Below are 16813 nucleotides of genomic sequence, written 5' to 3'. Positions count from 1 at the left end.
CAACTTACTCAGCTTGTCATCATTTTTGCTTTATTCTATTTTGTTCCTAATGGGTTATAATCACTGTATTGCCCCACCTGAGTCTGCTATCAGCGGCTCTGCTGGGTCCAGTTACATTGCACCAGTGCAGACCCGGTGCAGACACGCTCAGGGACTATCCCGGTTGCCTCTGCAGGTCCTCAGGGGAAGGTGAAATCCTCTCACTTTGGCCACCCAACAAAACCACATTTTTCATTCAAAAAAAGCACCTCCTCCAGAGTGGATCCTCCCACAAAGACCAGACCCCAAAAGGCAGCTGCCTGTCATCTGCCTCCACATGGGTGCCATTGCCGGAGACCCCGACAGTGGGCGGCGGGGCCAGTAGCAGTGGCTGGCTCCTCCGCGAGCCCGGAGGCGCCAGGGCAGGACCACTGGCAGGCTAGGGCTGCTGGGGACGCTGGCTCGGAGGCCTGACGTGGGGTCTCTGGATCCTTATCTGTAAAGGAGGGACAGGCCACGCCGTGCTGTCAGCGCTGCACAGGCTCTGCTCTTTGCGACGAGCTCAGACAGCGGCGCAGACCCCAACGCAAGCCAAAGCATCCGTGATGCTTCGGGACGAGGCATGGCTCCCAAGCATGTTTGAGGCACGGGGCCAGGACATCAGTCCCCAGCCCACGGTCCCCAACCCTGACCACCCACGGGGACAATAACACCCAGGCAGACCTGGACTGAGGGGTCGATGGCCTGGAGCTGCGGTTCCCAATGCCTTTCTGGGGAGTGGGAATGGGCAGACTCTGCCCGCTCTCCTGCCATCATCAGAGCTGGAGCAGGGAAGATGAGCAGACCTTGAAGACGATCAGAGTGAAGCAGAGCTGGGGTCAGGGGGTTTTGCAGGGATGTACTCACAGGAGAAGGGCTGTGGCCTCCAGAAGGTCTCCTTGGTCCTAGGAGGGGGGGAGCAGAAAGGGGACGACATGTCGGGGGGGCCGGGAGAGCCCCTGCCCGGTCCTCGCGCCTGGGTTGGATGCAAGTGGGGAGCAGTGACTGAGTGTGGGGGCAAGATGAGGCTATGAGAGGAAAAAAAGCCCCAGTTGCTGTCCACACGCAATTTCTTGCCTTTCCACAAGTGCAAATGAACAGAGGAGCTTCCCAGAGAGCCCCGGCTCCAGGGCTGGCAGGGAGCCGGCCACAGGGGCAGGACACAGCTCCGACCGGTGCGGGGGGCTCGGGGCACTGAGCTTCCCCTGAGCGTGGATGCCACACTGGGACCAAGGGCTGGGGAGGAGGGAGGGAGATGCTGGCGCTTCCACCCTAGCCTTGCACCTCATCATCCATCTGCTAACTCCCTGCTCTGCAGGACAGCAAGGTCCAATCCTGCAACAGCCTTTTTCTTGCTCCATATCAACTTTCCAGAGAAATGTGAACTGCAGTGGAAATCATTTGGATGGTATTCAAATTAAAATTAAATAGAAAGCCTGTCTGTAACCGAACACTGGGTGAGATGAGGAAGAAATGCAAATATTCCCTGACATGGAGGAAAAGGGAAAGTAATGTTCAATCCACTGACGTTATTGCACCCCTGAGCAGCAGATGACTGGGGAACGGGCTAGAAGATGCTAAAATACCACCCGGCTCAGCTCCCCCTGCCTGGGCCAGATGGGTCCCGCTAGTGGCGGACCTTCCAGAGATGGATTTTTCACCAGTTTTTCGGGCTGGTAAAGCTCTTCCTAACACGCAACCTCCATTCCCTGCCACATTCGCAGCACCCACCCCTGCGCAGGTCCAGCCCATGGCTCACCCCTGGTGGCGGTGCCGGCGGCAGAGGCGCAAGGCCAGGCAGGCGGTGGTGAGCAGGAGGCAGAGCAGGGCCAGGGCTCCCACCAAGATGCCTAGGAAGGCGGCGAGGCTGACAGCCAGTTGCTCGCACTGGGCGCCGGCGGGGGAGAAGATGGAGAAGGGGAGGCAGCTGCAGATGGGGAGGAAGGAGCAGTGATGCCATGGGGAGATGCAGCCGTGCCTGGTGGCCTTGTCCGTCCCCAGCACCGCTGCTACCTGCACGTGGGCCCCTCAGGCAGGTGCTGGCACCGGCCACCATGCTGGCAGTAGCCCATCTTGCAAGGGGAGATGCAGACGAAGCCGACGGTCCCCGCGTAGTGGAGCCGGTAGCCTTTGTAGCCGTACAGACCGCAGGGGAAATAGTGCCTCAGCTCAGCCACTGTCACTGGGGAGGCACAGCACAGGTTCGGCCACGTGGCAGCATCACCCCTTGATGCTTCCCCAGGTCTCCCTGAGCTGGATCCGCGCCTGGGGTGGGGACTGCCGCCCACCCACCTCCCCCGTGGGTGTTACCCAAACCCCAGGGCATGCAGGGTGATGGGGACAATGGGGACAGCGGGGTGCTCCTCTCGAGCTCCCTGGCTCGGCGCTGGGAGCAACTCACGCTTCACCAGGTCGGTGATGTTGTCCCGGTGCAGGCGCTGGAAGAGGAGGCGCCCGCCCGCCTCCCGCCGCCCCCGCCGCCCGTTGAAGGCGCCAGTGATGGCCCCTGGCAGCTCCTCGTTCAGGAACCGGATGACGGTGCCGCGACTGTCGTAGGCAAACTCAGACACCACCGCGAAGGTGAAGCCATCGCTGTCTGTCCTGCAGGGAAAGGACAGGGCTGCTGGCAGAGCTGCTGCTGCACCACAGAGTGACTGAGCCTCACCGTGCCTCAGTTTCCCCATTTCGGGGGTGGTAAAGAAGGGATGAGGCAGGAGATGGAAGGTGCTGTGGGGCTTGTGTCTCCAAGGGTTTATCAGCATCAGGGCTGGAAAAACAGACTCTGGGATGGGAGACAATGCCCTTTGTGTCCCAAACCCTGTGGCCCCATGCCCAGCCCTGCCATGCTGGCTCCCTGGGGTGGGCAAGGGGCCACGCCACAGCACACTCACGTCTGGGTGATGTTGGTGTTGCTCTGGAAAGCCTTTACCTCGAGGGAGCCCAGGATGGCCGAGACCTGTGGTGGGGGGAGCAGGAGGGCGTTAGGGGAGGGCAGGACAGCACCAGCGCGGGGAGAGGCTGAAGGGCAACGCAGGCATGGTGGCTAAGCCCCAAGGGTTGCTCTGGCCTTTCGTTCACGCACTGGGGACCTGGCACATAGCCACGGCCACAGCCAGCACCACGTGGCTGGCGCTGCCTCCCTCCAGCCCTGCGGATCCGCTGGATCCCTGGGGATCCCGCAGGAGGGGGGTGCACGGAGGCATGGGCACCCCAAGCTGCCATGCTGCCTGGCGTGCCAGTGCATCCCCCTCCCCAAGCCCATCCCCTCCAGCGACATACGGTGCCATTGATTTCCCCGGCCGTGGCGTTTCGCAGCGTCCTGACCTGCAGACGGATGCTTCTCCGGGGGAGATCTGCCAGGGGGAAGCCACAGCAGTGGCTCTGGCATCCCAGGACTGGGGTGAGCGGGGTTGGGGTTCACCTCCCACTGGGCACAGGCACTCACCTGTGCTTGGCAGCGGCTGAAAATCCCCCCCTGCCACCAGGCAGCGCTGGTCGGTGAAAGCCGGGGGGCAGGTGCAGGAGGGGGTGCAGGTGATGGGGTGCAGGTGGCAGCGTCCCCCGTTGCTGCAGTAGCCTTCGGGGCAGGAGCGGGAGCCACAGGCTAAGCCACAGCCTGGCCCCTCGCCTGTGGGACAGGGAGCCCAGGTCAGATGGAGGCACAAGCCTGGCTGTAGGGGCAGAGCCCCAGCACACTGATCCATCCTCAGTCTCTCTGTAATGCCTCTCTTCCAAGTTTTTGGGTTTTTTTTATGCATTAGGACTTTTAGTATAAATTCAGATCCTCAAGGAAAAGCCCTGCATCCCCTCCTCCCAGCTGGAACCTTTTGCCCTTGTGAAATCCCAGCCTGCTGCATTAGAACAGGAGCAAAAACCATCACCTCAACCCCACCACAGTCATCTGAAAACAGGATTTGGTTTTAGCCCCCAACCCTCTGCATCTGCATTTGAACTTTGATGGGATGAGACTTTTTTTTTCTCAAAGAGAAAAATTGCACAGGAGAAGTTTCCCTTCCCGGTGAATTAGTGAGATCTGCAGCCTGGGAGCACAAGGGGCAGCTGGACTCTGGTCCCTTCTGTTAAGGACAGCAAGGGCTTGGGTACAGAGCTCAGCCAGCTCCCTCTCCTCTCCTCTCCTCTCCTCTCCTCTCCTCTCCTCTCCTCTCCTCTCCTCTCCTCTCCTCTCCTCTCCTCTCCTCTCCTCTCCTCTCCTCTCCTCTCCTCTCCGGCCAGTTTGGGTCCCACGGGAACCCTCTTCCACTGAGGCCCAGGGGGTGATAGGAATGAGGACCACGCCTGCCAGGGTGCCTGTACTCACCCTCCTCGCCGGCCGGGCAGGAGCAGGTGTAGCTTCCCACCGTGTTAGTGCAGGTGGTGTTCTCTGGGCACGCCGTCCCCTGCGCGCACTCGTCGATATCTGCCAAGGCAATGCAGCATGGCACCAGGAGAAATACCTCGGCCGGGGTCCTGCGGGTGCCCCGGGTTCCCAGTGGCCATGGCAAGCCCTCGTCACCTGAGCAGTGCCGCCCGTCGCCGGTCAGGCCAGCCGGGCAGGGGCCGCAGCCGGCGTGCGAGTCGCAGCTCACGCCGGGGAAGCATCCCTGGGCGCAGGGGTCCGGAGGGTCCTGGCAGAAGGGACCCGAGTAGCCGCCCTCGCACCTGCAGGCTGCCAGCTGGGAAGGGGATGGTGACACTGGCTTAGGGGACACGAGGAGGATGGGTGGACAGAGAAGACAGCTGGCATGGCTGGCATGGGGACAGGCATGGTGTGGCACCGGAGGAGCTTTCCGGCACACTACCTGCAGGGAGGACCCCCCGAGGGTGACAGTGTCGTTGTAGTCACACTCCTGGCTCCTGCTGCAGCTGCAAAGGGTGAAGCGGAGCTGGAGGAGGGCAGAGAGGTTGTTGGACCCGACAGCCTCCAGGTTGATGGTGAGCGGGGCCATCTCGCGGGGCTCCCACGTCAGGGTGCCACTCTCTGCCGGGGGGAGAGGTGGGAGTTAGAGGAGGTGGCAGAGGAAAGGGGCTGGGTGGCTGGTGTCCCCCCATCCTGTCCCAGCTGTCCCATCTCTCATTCCTTACCCGATATGTTGAGCTCTGGCGAGAGGTGGGGGACAAAGCGTGCACCCACCCCCACGGCACGGTACTGCCTCCTGACCTTTTCTGTCCTGAAGGCTGTGAGCAATGCATCACCGGTGATGACCGGAGGGAAGGCGTCTGAGGAGAGAGCAGCCCAGCACACAGCTGGTTGTTTGCTACGTGGCCTTGGCACTCCTTGGCTCTGAGTCCCTCCTGGTGAGGATGGGAACCCAGGCAGATGCTTCCATGACCACCCGCCGACAAGGTCCTCGTGTTGCACAGCATGGAGGGATCTCCCAGGCTTGGAGACCAGCCAGCCAGGCAATGCAACTCCGAGACCTTGGTGGCAACTATCCTGCTGGTGGCATCTCCCAGGCTCGGAGACCAGCCAGCCAGGCAATGCAACTCCGAGATCTTGGTGACTTCTCTCCTGCCTCACATGGAGCAGGAGAGCCCAGGGAGGGAGCAGGGCACTGCCCAGTTACCCAAGCCGTGTCCTCTCGGAGGTGAGGATCTGCTCCACTTACTGAGTACTGTCTTCTTCCGCTGGAAGTCGGCTGTGAGGCTCTGGGTGGCCAGGCCCAGGGCCATGTCCCCTGTGCTCAGCAAATCATAGATGCACTCCTTGCTGCCGCGGCACTGCGAGGCTGCCAGCTGGTACTGGCTTTCATTCTCCTGCCGCAGCCGAGACAAGAAGATGGGTGTGAAGTTCATTACCGGTGAGTCCAGAGGCTGAGCAAACAGGCTGTGCTCTCCAACAGCCCCTGCAAGAGAGCACACCATGGGTACAGCCTTGGGTTTTTAAGGTTTGTTGTATTTTAGGGCTCATTTCCACAGAGCAGTGAGGAGACCAAAGGGCTTCCCTGGCATCACTTTTGCTCAGGCAAGTGTCTAAATGTCTCCAGCCAAAGCAAGGCCAAAAGGTGCAGGAATGGGGGGGATCATCAAGGTGGATCCCGAGCCTGGACTTACAGGTCATCCCATAGCTGTAGATCTCCTCCTCGCTGCTGTTCATAGGGATGCTGGTACCGTTCAGCATCTGGAAGTCGTTTGCAGGGTCATGGTCCCACACACCTGGTGGAGCATTACCAGAGGACTGGAGTCCCCCATGCCAGGGTTGACCTCCTGTCTGGTGCTGGCTGGTGTTTAGTTTAGACCCAGGGATCCCTGCCCTCACAAGCATGTTCCCCCAGCATTTTCCAGCCTGCTTTAGGGTGGGAAAGGGACTTTGCACCCCAGTGCAGCAGTGCCAGAAGTCCTCACCTAGGAGGCCCTTGGTGCTGTTGCGGTACCGATCGGGCAGGCTGCAGACCACGCTGAGGATCCCGGAGACGGCCGAGATGGAGACAGCGATGGCCCCATCAAAGACGGCCGTGACAGAGGAGGCATTGACCAGCAGGACACCGGGGCTGTAGTATACCTCGGCACCCATGTCTGCAAGAGAAGGAGAGCACAGAGGGAGAGTCCACACAAGGCTGGGGTGTGAGACGATGCCACTGAATTTGGGGAGGGGAGTGCTCCCCATCCACCCTGGCCAAGTCAGAGACAGGGTGCAGGTGGGAGATGTTTGATGGAGCTCAGGATGGCTGCCCTTGCGCTGGGCAGGGCTGGTCCCTGTGGGATGGGGACACCCTTTGTCTCCCCCAGATATATTTAACATTTAACAGCACATCCTGCTCACCTTGGGAAAATGAAAACTGAATGGTTTCATTGTTCAGGAGGATTTTGATGTCACCCTGGCTCCCCAAGGTCCACTGAACCTGCAAATCACGGCAGATGTCCCAGTCAGTCCCTCTGCTCATCTCTTCCTGCCATCCCCCCATGCTGGGGACACTCGAGCTAAACCCTGTCCTCCTCCAGCCCCAGCAGAGAGGCTCAGCCCTGGGGGCCGTGTTGGTGTGCATTTCACCACAGCAAACACATGATAAAGCAGCTTTGATGGTTGCCCAGAAGAGGACAGCAAGCCGCCCCCTGTCACTGCTGGCATGGGGCACGCACAGGCCACCACTGCTGCTTGGCTGACCGTGGCAGTGTGGAGAGCTGTGCCGGTGGGCTCCAGGCTCTGAGCCCCCTCCTCACACTGCTCAACGGCTGCTTCTGGTGACACCAGGAGATTTTGCTTACTGAAACGGGTGTGGGGAGCAATCTGCAAAGCAAAGAAGAGTACGTGCTTGTGCTAATGTGTCCAGAGGAGACCAGTGGTCAGGGTGAAGGGTGTGCAATGAAGAGGGTGGAGCAGACCGTGTTCCTGAAGAGCTCCAGTCCCTTGCTGGCCAGCTTGCAAGAGGTGTTAGAGCTGTGTCTCTTTAGTCTTAGTCCAACCCATTGCTTATAGCACTTTGTTGGGGTTGTGGGAGGTGGCAGGAAGAGGAGAGGGGATGCTCCTCGGGTCCTGGCCACTTGTAGGTGACGCAGAGGCGATGCCCAACCTGCCAGAGGGGTCTCCCCCGTTAGAAACTCAAACTGATACCCAGGTCGCTCCTACTCACTGTTGTGGTGGTGGCAGAGATGTACTGGGCAGCGAAGGCCACGAAGTTGGTGGCCTGGGCCGTGCCGGTCCGGGCCGTGCGTCCATGCAGTACGAAGCTGGTCTGGGCATCGCTGGCTAGCAGCAGGACAAAGTCCCCGAGCCCATTGAAGGTGTAGGTGAGTCCATCCAGGGTGGTGATGTGGGGGTCCCCGAAGGCGCCAGCTGGGATCCAAAGGAGATGGAGCCGTTTTGGGGGGAGGAAGAAAAGCAAATGCTGGTGTCATTGCATGGAGGAGAGCAGCCCCCAGTGCTGCGCTGGTCTCAGCAGTCCCCACCGGGATGCTGCAAAGTGTGGTTAATGCACGGGGTCCACGTACGGCCGTACCACCCACTCAGTACCCTGGCACAGAGGAGGTAGAGCCCTGGGGACTCACCGGGGGTGGGCGGCACATATCCCTCGCAGCCGACCCTTGGTCTCTTCTCAGCAAACCTGGCACAGAACAGGGGCTTCCCCACGTGCCGGCAGCACCAGTCGAATGCCTCCAGTTCCCCATCTGCGGAGGAAGGCAGCCGGGTGCTGGGGGTTGTCAGGGTCCCTGCTTTGCCTGCAGAGCACTTGGTGCTCAGGGTGTATTAGGGCGAGCGAGTGCCGATGCCCTCTTACCAGCAGCGTGGCGGATGGGGAGGCTCCATGCTCTCTCCTGCCAGCCTTCGAGCAAGCTCCCATCTTGGTACAGACACCGCACCCCGGCTCCAGCCGGGCTGGGGGATGCAGTGCGCAGCATCTTCACGGAGGTGTCTGCCGGGCCTGAAACGGTGTGGGGGGATCACGGCTGCCCCCAGAGCAGGAGGGGATCCCCTGCCATCCCCCCACCCCGCGGCTGGCCCTGCGGGGATGCACTTGGCACCTCTGCTCTGGCGGTAGCGGGGATCCAGCTCTGCCTGGGGCTGGGAGCAGGGGCATGGCGGCAGCTGGCTGTTCCAGGCGGCCGGCGCTGGCTCTGCGTCCAGCCATGCCAGGCACCGCAGCCTGTAGTTCACCCGGGAGCGACTGTCCAGTCTGTATATCCACAGCCCACGCACATCTGGGGGAGCAACCGGAGAACAGCACAGCTCAGCCAGGGTCTCGCCTTGTGCTGAGGGGGATCCCGTGGGAAAACTGTCCCCAGCCATTGACCTCACACGAGGTCTCCAGGCTCCCTCTAGAGCCGATGTGGCCGTGGCAAACCACAGCAGGACACGGGACACCTGTGCTCTGATCTCGGTGGCCAGCTCTTGCCCAGTGGCTTCACTGATCTATTGCCTTGCAGGGACACATGCTGGGGACATGCTCCCGGCACGGAGCACACAGCTCCCTCCATCCCCACCCACCCCTAGGGCTCCCCTGGTGACATACCGGTGCTGGCGCCGCTGTGCTGGTCAGGTCGGTACTTGACAGCTGGTGGCTTTTGAGTCAGCTCATTATTTTGGGCATAGCCATCGCCGCTGTGTGGAGAGAGGAGGTTTGGGGTCACCCTCCCAACACAACCCTCCTCCGCTCCCCATAGAGCAGCTGGGGTGGGAACTGCTGCGGTTTGCAGGAGAGAGGGTTTAAACGGGACAGGGTTACTCTGGGGGTGGGAGCTGGGCTATCCTGGGGATATCTCCGATGGTCCCAACATAGTGCTGGGAGAAATCCCTGCTGTCCCAAAACGCAGCCACACAGGTGCACAGCACCTGGAGAAGCCGATCAGCACGTTGCCTGCAGCCAGCTTGGCGTAGTCCCACCGCATCCCGCCATCCTGGTAGAGCAGCAGGGCGAAGGAACGGTTCCCATCGGTGGTGAGGACCGCCTGGTAGGTGCTCGTCTGGAGAAACCCAAGGCACCCCCTTAGCACCCCAAAGCCTCCCCTGCTCTCCCCACAGCGCAGACTGGGGCAGTGAGACCTGAAACGCCCGCATCAAGCTGTGGGAGACCAGCAGCTCAGCCCTGCCCCGGCCATCGCTGGTGACAGTCCCCTCCATCACCTGGGTCTCCCACTGCTCACCCGAGTGTCATCCTGCTGGGACGGGTACGCCGGAGCCTTTTCCCACGTCACCTTCAAGGTCCATTTGGCTACGTAGGGGGTTTTCAGGTATTTTTCAATCTTTGCTTCCATGTCATGGACAAGGGGGTCTTGGGTAGAGCTGAGGGTGGAGTACTCCTGCAGGTTGGCAAGAGAGAGGGTTAAATGGGCGAGCTGGGAGCTGGGCTCTCCCAGGAGAACATCTTTGGTGGCCCCGACCTGGTACCAGGTGGTGCCAACACCCTGGGAGAAATCTGCGTCGTCCCAAAAGGCAGCCACCATCGGCAAACCCTCTTGGCCGCTGAAGCCCCGGGGAGGTGGGTTGGGGTTGGAGGGGATGTAGTTGTCCGTGGGTGGGAAAATGATCTGTCCGTTATCTGTAAACTAACCAAAATAACTCGTTATTTGCTGACATTCCAGGCAGCTCCTGGAATGGCTTTTAGCCTCCATGGGTGAGCGGAGACCAGCCATTTTAAATTGCAAAAAAATTAACATTCGGATGAAATTTGGTTTCTGCTCCATTTCCGTGGGATTTTTTCTACCAAAGAGGCTGCACATCCCTTATGTGCTTGGCGACGGGGGGACTCACGTAGAGAGCATCCCTCAGCGACTTTCCGAAGGGGAACCCAATCTCTGGCTTGAACAGAGGGGAGTTAAAGTCCACTGTCCTCTGGACGCACTCTCGGTCCCCTCCCTCCGTGCCGAAGGGGTAGAGTGAGGCTGCCGGCACTGACACGAGCAGGAGATTAATCGAAAAGGTGAGAAACCATTAATATCTGCTCCATCCTTCTTGTGGCCCATGCAAACTCGCCTGCCTGCTGCCAGGATGCTGCTGTGCCTGTGCTCCCCCCAGCCGGACCAGCGCTCTGACAACTTGTAACCCAATTTTTAACCCAGTTTTTAATTTAGAATAGGATGCTTTCAGATGTCCTATTTCACCTTTCCCCGTGAATTTGGCAGCCCAACATGCAATGCAGACGAGTCACCCCGAGCTGTACATTCAGCCATCGCAGTGCTTGGTTGGCTGACAACCCCTTCCTGCTCTTTGCTTTGGGAAGAAGAAAATCTACTTACTGATAAGCCCGCGGGTGGGTCGGGGCTCAGGGGCAGGATTTCTGTGGCCAGCAGTGGTGTGGGCAGATGTGCTTGGTGCTGTGACCGGTTCCCTCTGTGTCCCAAAGGCAGGAGCTGGGGTGGTGGCAGGGCTGGTGGTGGCTGGTGGTCTGCCCGGTGCCACGGTGCCTGGGGCTGGGAGACCTCCCGTCTCCTTGGCTGGGCTCACTGGGGCTGTGGGTGCAACAGCCATGGTGCTCCCTGCAGTGATGGCCGTGGTGCTGCCTGTAGTGATGGCTGTGGTGCTGCCTGCAGTGATGGCCGTGGTGCTGCCTGCAGTGATGGCCGCGATGCTGCCTGTAGTGATGGTTGTGGTGCTGCCTGTAGTGATGGCTGTGGTGCTGCCTGCAGTGACGGCTGTTTTCTCCCCCCAGGCAGGTGCCCCTAGAGTTGTCTGCAAGCTGGGAGGTGATGTGCTCACTGCCTGACCTATGGCACGGTTGTTGATGGCCGTGGGAGAAGTGGAGCCTGTTGCCGGCTCGGGGTAGGTCTGTCTGGCTGCCGGCTCCCCGGTTGCACCAACACCAAACAGGGACGAAGGGGCTGTTGCTGGGTCCTCCGCTGGGCTGTGCAGGCTGGAGGGGGGTGAACCAGGCACCGCGATGGCAGGGCTGGGACCGAGGACGCCCCAGGTCCTGGCAGCTGTCTCCACTGAGGGGGTACGCGCTGCTGGGGATAGGACAGGTTGCCCGCCTCCGCCTGCCTCATTGTGTGTTACAGCGAGGGACAGGGCACGGCTGGTGCTGGTGGCCTTCGCTGTGGTAGATGGCACGGCTGCGGTGGCCCCGGTCACCACGAGGGTCTCCCTGCCGCCTGAGGTGGCTGGCAGGATGGTGTTGCTGAGGAACAGGCTGGTGGCTGGTGTTGTGGCCAGGCTTGTGTCTGCAGTGTTGGAGACAGGCACATGGGTGCTGTTGGTGCCGGCTGGGGGTGCTGCATCCTCAGCGCTGCTCTCAGGAGGGGTGGTGTCCGCCCAGGCAGTGGTACCCCCAGCACCTGACTGGGACGCAGCTGTAGTTTCCCATGCGTGTGTGTGACCAACAGCCAGCAAGGAGACCCCAGCTGTGGGCTTGTCCTCAGCCACTGGGCTGAGAGCCCTCGAGGCTGGCTTGTGGGTGCTATCAGTGGCCTCAGGAGATCGCCTCAGGGTGACATGGGGGCTGTGTGGAGTGGAGGCACTACTGGGGACAGCAGAGGGGGATGCTGTGACCCTGTCAAGACTGGCATCACCTGCTCCCGCTGGTGGACCAGTGACAGTGATGCTGGGGGTGACAGAGGGTGCCACCACCACCAGATGGATATTCCTGGGGACGGGAGGGGACACACTGACATCTGGCTCAGCAGTGCTGCGAGCAAGGCCAGGGGAAGGTGCTATAACTGGCTCCAGAGATGTGGGTGACACCGTGCCCATGATGGCCACTGCTGTAGGGCTTTTGCTGTCCAGGGCAGAGTGTGCCGACGGGGTGGCATCACCAGTGCTTGGCTCAGCCACCCCAGCCATAGGAGTGGGCAACCCCAGGGGCAGCCCGGCAGCCCTGTTCCCTATGGTGGGAGAAGCCGTGTCCACATCCAAGTCCATGCCCAAGTCCGTGGTGGGCTCAGCAGTGCGATAGCTGTGGTCCGATGCAGCCATGCTTGGCCAAGCAGCAACGTTGGCTGTGGCGGGGGGTGACGCTGACGGGGCTGTCCCCAGGGTGGTGTTACCGCTGTGAGGGGTACCTGTCACAGCACCCGCCCTTGTGTTTTCAACAGGGGTTGAGCCTGGAGCTGCCTGCGTGGTGCTGCCATCTCCTGCCGGCTGGGACCTGCCCCCACCTCCCTTCACGGCTGCCTTTTCGGGTGGCGGCGGTGTCACAGGCTGCGGTGTCTTGCCAGTGGCGGCGTTGGGGAGGGGGCTGGCTGTGGCCAGTGCTGTGCTGGGGTTAGCCACGGCTGGAGGGGCTGAGCGACCGCCCCTGGGAGCCACGAGACGCAGATCCACTGGGGGCCTGGTTTCGGGAGCATTGGTCCCTTGGGCAGGCGGCTCTGGTGATGGCCTGGCAGTGACGATCGCGTGGCTGGGAGTTGGCCCTGCTGCACTGGCACCTGGGTTCTCCTCTGTGCCTACCTCCAGGGATGCCGTCCCCACCGCTTGCCCCGCAGCGCTGCCATTGTGGTGGAGGTCACCTGAAGCACCCATTGCTGGCGGTGGGGTGGCAGGGGACAGTGGGGACATGCCTGCTGCCGTCTCTTGGGGGATGCTGGATGGGGACACCCCTAGAGCCATCCCTGTAGTGGCACTGCCTTCCAGGAGAGGTGGGGTGCCTGCTTGCGACGCCACGGGGACACTGGCTGCTCTGGGTACCCCCGGGGTGCCTGGCACAGCTGTGCCTGTACCTGGTGCAGCGCTGGGTGACCACGTCTCTGCCCCTGGAGCTGCCCCATGTCGGAGCCCAGTCCAGAGCGGTGGGGCTGGTGCAGGTCCAAGGGTGACACCAGTTCCCGGGGGTGCTGAGCCCGCAATGGGACCAGGCTGGCTGTGGCTGGGAGATGCATCAGACACAGCCGGGGTGGCTCCAGTGTCCCACAGCATTGTGGTGGCATTGCCACTGGCCAGCGATGCTGTTCCCATCCCTGCTTCACTAATTGGAGTGTTGCTAACGAGGGAGGATGGATGGGCAGCTGGCCCAGTCCTGATGCCATACACACCGAGGGAAGATGTTGGTGCAGCAGCAGCTCGAGGGGCCCCATCTGGCTTTGCTCCACCACCACGCGTGAGGGACAAGGATGTGGCCACGCTGGGGCTGGCTGGAGGGGATCCACCTGCAGCCACCTCTGCTGTGGTGGCCCCAGGGCCTGCTGAGGGAGTCTGGGGGAGCAGAGACCCCATCGAGTGTGCAAAGGGCCCCAGAGAGGGACCACCAGGGCCATCGGGAGCTGCACTGGGGGACAGCCTCATGCTGAGCCCCACTGAGCTGGCCTTGGTCTCCGGGGAAGCGGTGCCTGCTGTGGTTCTGGCGCTGAGCTCACTCCTGATGGACACCAGCTCAGCGCCGGTACTTCCCAGAGCTGGGAACGACAGAGTGGGGACGTGCTCTGCAGCGGTGACATCCATCGCCATAGCTGGTGTGCCCGGAGCTAGTGCGGTGGCCTGGGGGTGGGTGACAGCGTTGGCTCCAGGCAGCCCATCTCCAGCAGTGTCGGGGGCCGTGCTGCGGCTGGGGTGAAGTGTCTCTCCTGTGCCCAGCACAGCACCAGCGGGGAGCTGGGGTGAAAGGTCTGGAGGCGTCTGAGCAGGGGGCGCAGGGGGGTCCTGCGAGCCGTTGTGGTCGGCGTTGGATAAGGCACGTGTCCCTGGCTCCGTAGCCTCGCCGATGCCAATGGTGGCAGAAGAAAAGGTAACCTTTGCTGAGGATGTGCTTGGGGGATCTGCAGATGGTGGGGCCACCATCCTGGCTCCCTCTGTGGCTGCGGGGTGGGGGACCCCGGGGAGGCCAGCGGCAGGGCTGGCTGAGGCTGCTGCCAGCTTCACAGGGCTGCCTGTATCCTGAGAGATGCTGGCTGCTGTGGCTGGAGGTGAGGTGGCCTCATCCAGCCCTGGCGTGACCTCCTGGGATGGGAGCATGGTGGTTGCATGTGGCTCAACAGAGCTCTTGATGATGTTGGGGGGTGACATCCCTGTGCTGTGCTTGTCCTGGGGGAGCAATGGCACTGTGGTCCACGCTGTCCCCGGTTTCCCCTCTGCAGTGACAGCATCACCCAGGTGCACCAGCTCATTGGCATCAGTGAATTTGCCAGTGACTGAGGAAGATGCTTTTGTCCCTAGCACTGGTTGAGCAGTCGGGACACGTGCCACTGGAGGGAACAGACCTCCGCCTGGTGCTGGGGGGGCACTTCTCAGTGCACCAGCGGCACCCATGGGTGGCTCGGCTGCAGTGCCCTCTTGCATGGGGACAGTTGTTCCCAGGACTGGCTCTCCAGGGATGCTGTCCAGAGCCACTCTGGACACTTCCACAGCCTGCTTAGGAGCGGTGCTGCTGTTTGACGGTGGTTTGCTTGTCCCCATTACAGCGGGGACACCTGGAGCTGGGGATGATGTGGCTGTGGCTGGCCCAGCACCGCCACTGCCCATGGCAAGACCCACCGTGTGCCCCGTTGGTGCAAGGGACAGAAGCTGCCCATGCCGAGCGGTGCTGGGAGCTGGAGGGACGCTGGTTGGGTGACTAGCAGCACCTGGAGACGAGACCCCAGCCGCTGCCCCTGCCTGGGGGCTGACTCGCGTTGCCGGACCACCGGGGAGAGCTGCCGTGCTGGGAGGCCCCCCCTGCTCACCACCAGTCCTGGCTGGGACCAGCACTCTTGCCGTCACCTGCGGCACCAGGCTGCCTGCAGGGCGAGACAAGGCGGCCCCAGCTGGATCAACCCCACCGCGGCCCCAGCAGGCAGGAACCTGCCCACGGCCAGCTGCCTGCCGGCCTTACCTGAGCTGTGGCTACCCACAGAGGTGGTCCTGCTGGCGAGGGAGGGGTGCTCCGGCTGGGCGGCTGTGGTGGTGGGGGGCACCTGGCATGTGCCCAGGTGCGGAGGCAGCTCGGCACTGGTGCTGTCGGCCGCGGGGGAGACGCTTTCCAGCTCTGCCGGGGCCGGCGCGGGGGCAAGGATTTGTTCCGCCGTCTCCCCGGCTTGTGCTGGCAGCAGAGCAGGTTGGTGAGGGCAGGACAGGGGGAAAAAAAAACCAGCCCACGGTCCCCATCACCCCCATCCCTCCTCCCTGCTGCAGGAGGAAGGTGCCCCCAAGCCACACGTTGCCCTCAGGGCTCGTCCCCATCCCAGCACAGGCGGCCGGACCAATGCCAAGAGCAAGACAGGGCACCTTCCCCGTGGGCGAGAATCCCCATTTAACCTACAACCCCCCCCCTTCCCCTGCCACGGTCGGGGGACCGTGCTGAGGCTGTGGCACCAGCGGGCAGAGACAGGGGCAAACCCCAGCTGGGCACTCGGGTTCAAACTTGCAGCGTTTGAGCAGCCGGAGAGTCATTCACAGCCCATCACCCATCACCCAGACGGCATTAGCCACCCAGTCAGACCAGCAGCTGTGCGGGTGACCCCGGCACTTACCTGGCAGCACCCAGAGCCCCCACAGAACCCAGCTCCAGAGCAGCCACTGGCCCCAGCACGCCATGGCACTTTCTTGGCGGCAGGGACAGAGCTGCGGCTCTCCCTGTCCCAAGGGAGCGACGCAACGGGGGTGGCTCCGTCAGTGAGCACTCCCCTGGGCGGGGGGGGCACGACGAGGGCACCACGTGCCCTGCCTGGGGCACTGACGGCTCCGCATCCTCGCAGCCCACCATGGAGGTGGCCACATCCCAGTCCTGGGGACCCGCTAATGCTGGGGGACACCCATTTTGCCACAGGAGGTTTTAAGGCCCTTCCCAGGGTGACCCCATGGTTAACACCCCAAGGTTGGGGTCCCCAACCCCTGGGGAGCACCCGATGAGCTGCAAAGTCACCTGGGCCAAAGGCCCTGGGATGGCAAGTGGGGACAGGGGTCCCCAGCATCTCTGGGAGGGGTGGGTCAGCCCTGGGGCCCTGCACCCCCATCCACCCCACCCGTTTGCTGCCGGGTCCCTGCCACGCTTGGCCGAGCAGCTGATAACCCCTGGCAGGGGTGGGCTCACCGCCAAGGAGGAAGAAGGAAGGAGCAGCCTCCCACTGCTGCCTCAGGGTCCCGCGCGCTAACCCTGCCTTGTCCCCCCTCCCAGCACCGCTGCCAGGGACCTGCATGCCGGGGTTATCTGTGCCATCGCGGCAAACACCCACGCAAGCCCGGCCGGGGGGGCTGTTCCCACATGGGCGCCGGGGCTGGGCCTCGCCCTGGGTTGCAGGTCACCTTCCAGCAGGGACAGCAGCCAGGCGCACCCAGCCGTGCAAAGGGACCCAGTGGGGCCACTGCAACAAACACACGTTTGCTTCTTCATGGGTCCCAGCCCAGCTCCGGGATCATTTCAGGGGGGGAAATAAGTTGGTGGAGGTGTTGTGCCTTCCTTGCTTCATTGACAGCCATCCCACCTGGCTGCCATGCCATGGTAGCTGTACCTTAGATGGGGAA

The 16813-nt window shown here is 62.2% G+C and overlaps 1 protein-coding gene across 3 annotated transcripts; it reads right to left on the bottom strand.

Moving 5' to 3' along the window:
• Window positions 1-13: 13 nt before the first annotated feature.
• On the bottom strand, window positions 14-15892 carry MUC4 (mucin 4, cell surface associated). 3 transcript variants are annotated; one of them, XM_076341135.1, is made up of 30 exons: window positions 15823-15892; window positions 15186-15392; window positions 11155-15090; window positions 10687-11022; window positions 10202-10341; window positions 9832-9996; window positions 9595-9750; window positions 9284-9414; window positions 8964-9052; window positions 8476-8652; window positions 8232-8375; window positions 8002-8121; window positions 7587-7789; window positions 6779-6857; window positions 6361-6531; window positions 6070-6171; window positions 5625-5861; window positions 5101-5235; window positions 4818-4996; window positions 4532-4691; window positions 4337-4435; window positions 3464-3646; window positions 3298-3371; window positions 2910-2974; window positions 2420-2619; window positions 2032-2200; window positions 1778-1945; window positions 886-923; window positions 703-824; window positions 14-475 (listed from the first exon to the last, which is right to left on the bottom strand). In XM_076341135.1, exons 1-30 carry the CDS (start codon window positions 15884-15886, stop codon window positions 419-421), a joined length of 8106 nt encoding a protein of 2701 aa, XP_076197250.1. In that variant the 5' UTR covers window positions 15887-15892; the 3' UTR covers window positions 14-418. The 3 variants fall into 3 exon arrangements, with proteins under 3 accessions (XP_076197250.1, XP_076197248.1, XP_076197249.1); XM_076341133.1 differs by having other exon boundaries at window positions 10687-15090; XM_076341134.1 differs by having other exon boundaries at window positions 703-800; window positions 10687-15090.
• Window positions 15893-16813: the final 921 nt, after the last annotated feature.

This window comes from Aptenodytes patagonicus, chromosome 6 (assembly GCF_965638725.1).
Source record: "Aptenodytes patagonicus chromosome 6, bAptPat1.pri.cur, whole genome shotgun sequence".
In the NCBI taxonomy this organism is placed as follows: domain Eukaryota; kingdom Metazoa; phylum Chordata; class Aves; order Sphenisciformes; family Spheniscidae; genus Aptenodytes; species Aptenodytes patagonicus.
The sequence above is the reverse complement of the archived record's forward strand: the minus strand, read 5'-3'. Positions and strand labels throughout refer to the sequence as shown.

What these genes read in the sequence shown, in the direction of transcription:
- MUC4 (XM_076341133.1), bottom strand. Translation starts at nt 15,886, where the DNA reads ATGGCGTGCTGGGGCCAGTGGCTGCTCTGGAGCTGGGTTCTGTGGGGG. An exon ending in TGTGGGTAGCCACAGCTCAG is followed by an intron (nt 15,091 to 15,185) that starts GTAAGGCCGGCA and finishes CTCGCCCTGCAG; the next exon opens with GCAGCCTGGTGCCGCAGGTG. An exon ending in CAGCACCAAGGGCCTCCTAG is followed by an intron (nt 6,172 to 6,360) that starts GTGAGGACTTCT and finishes ATGCTCCACCAG; the next exon opens with GTGTGTGGGACCATGACCCT.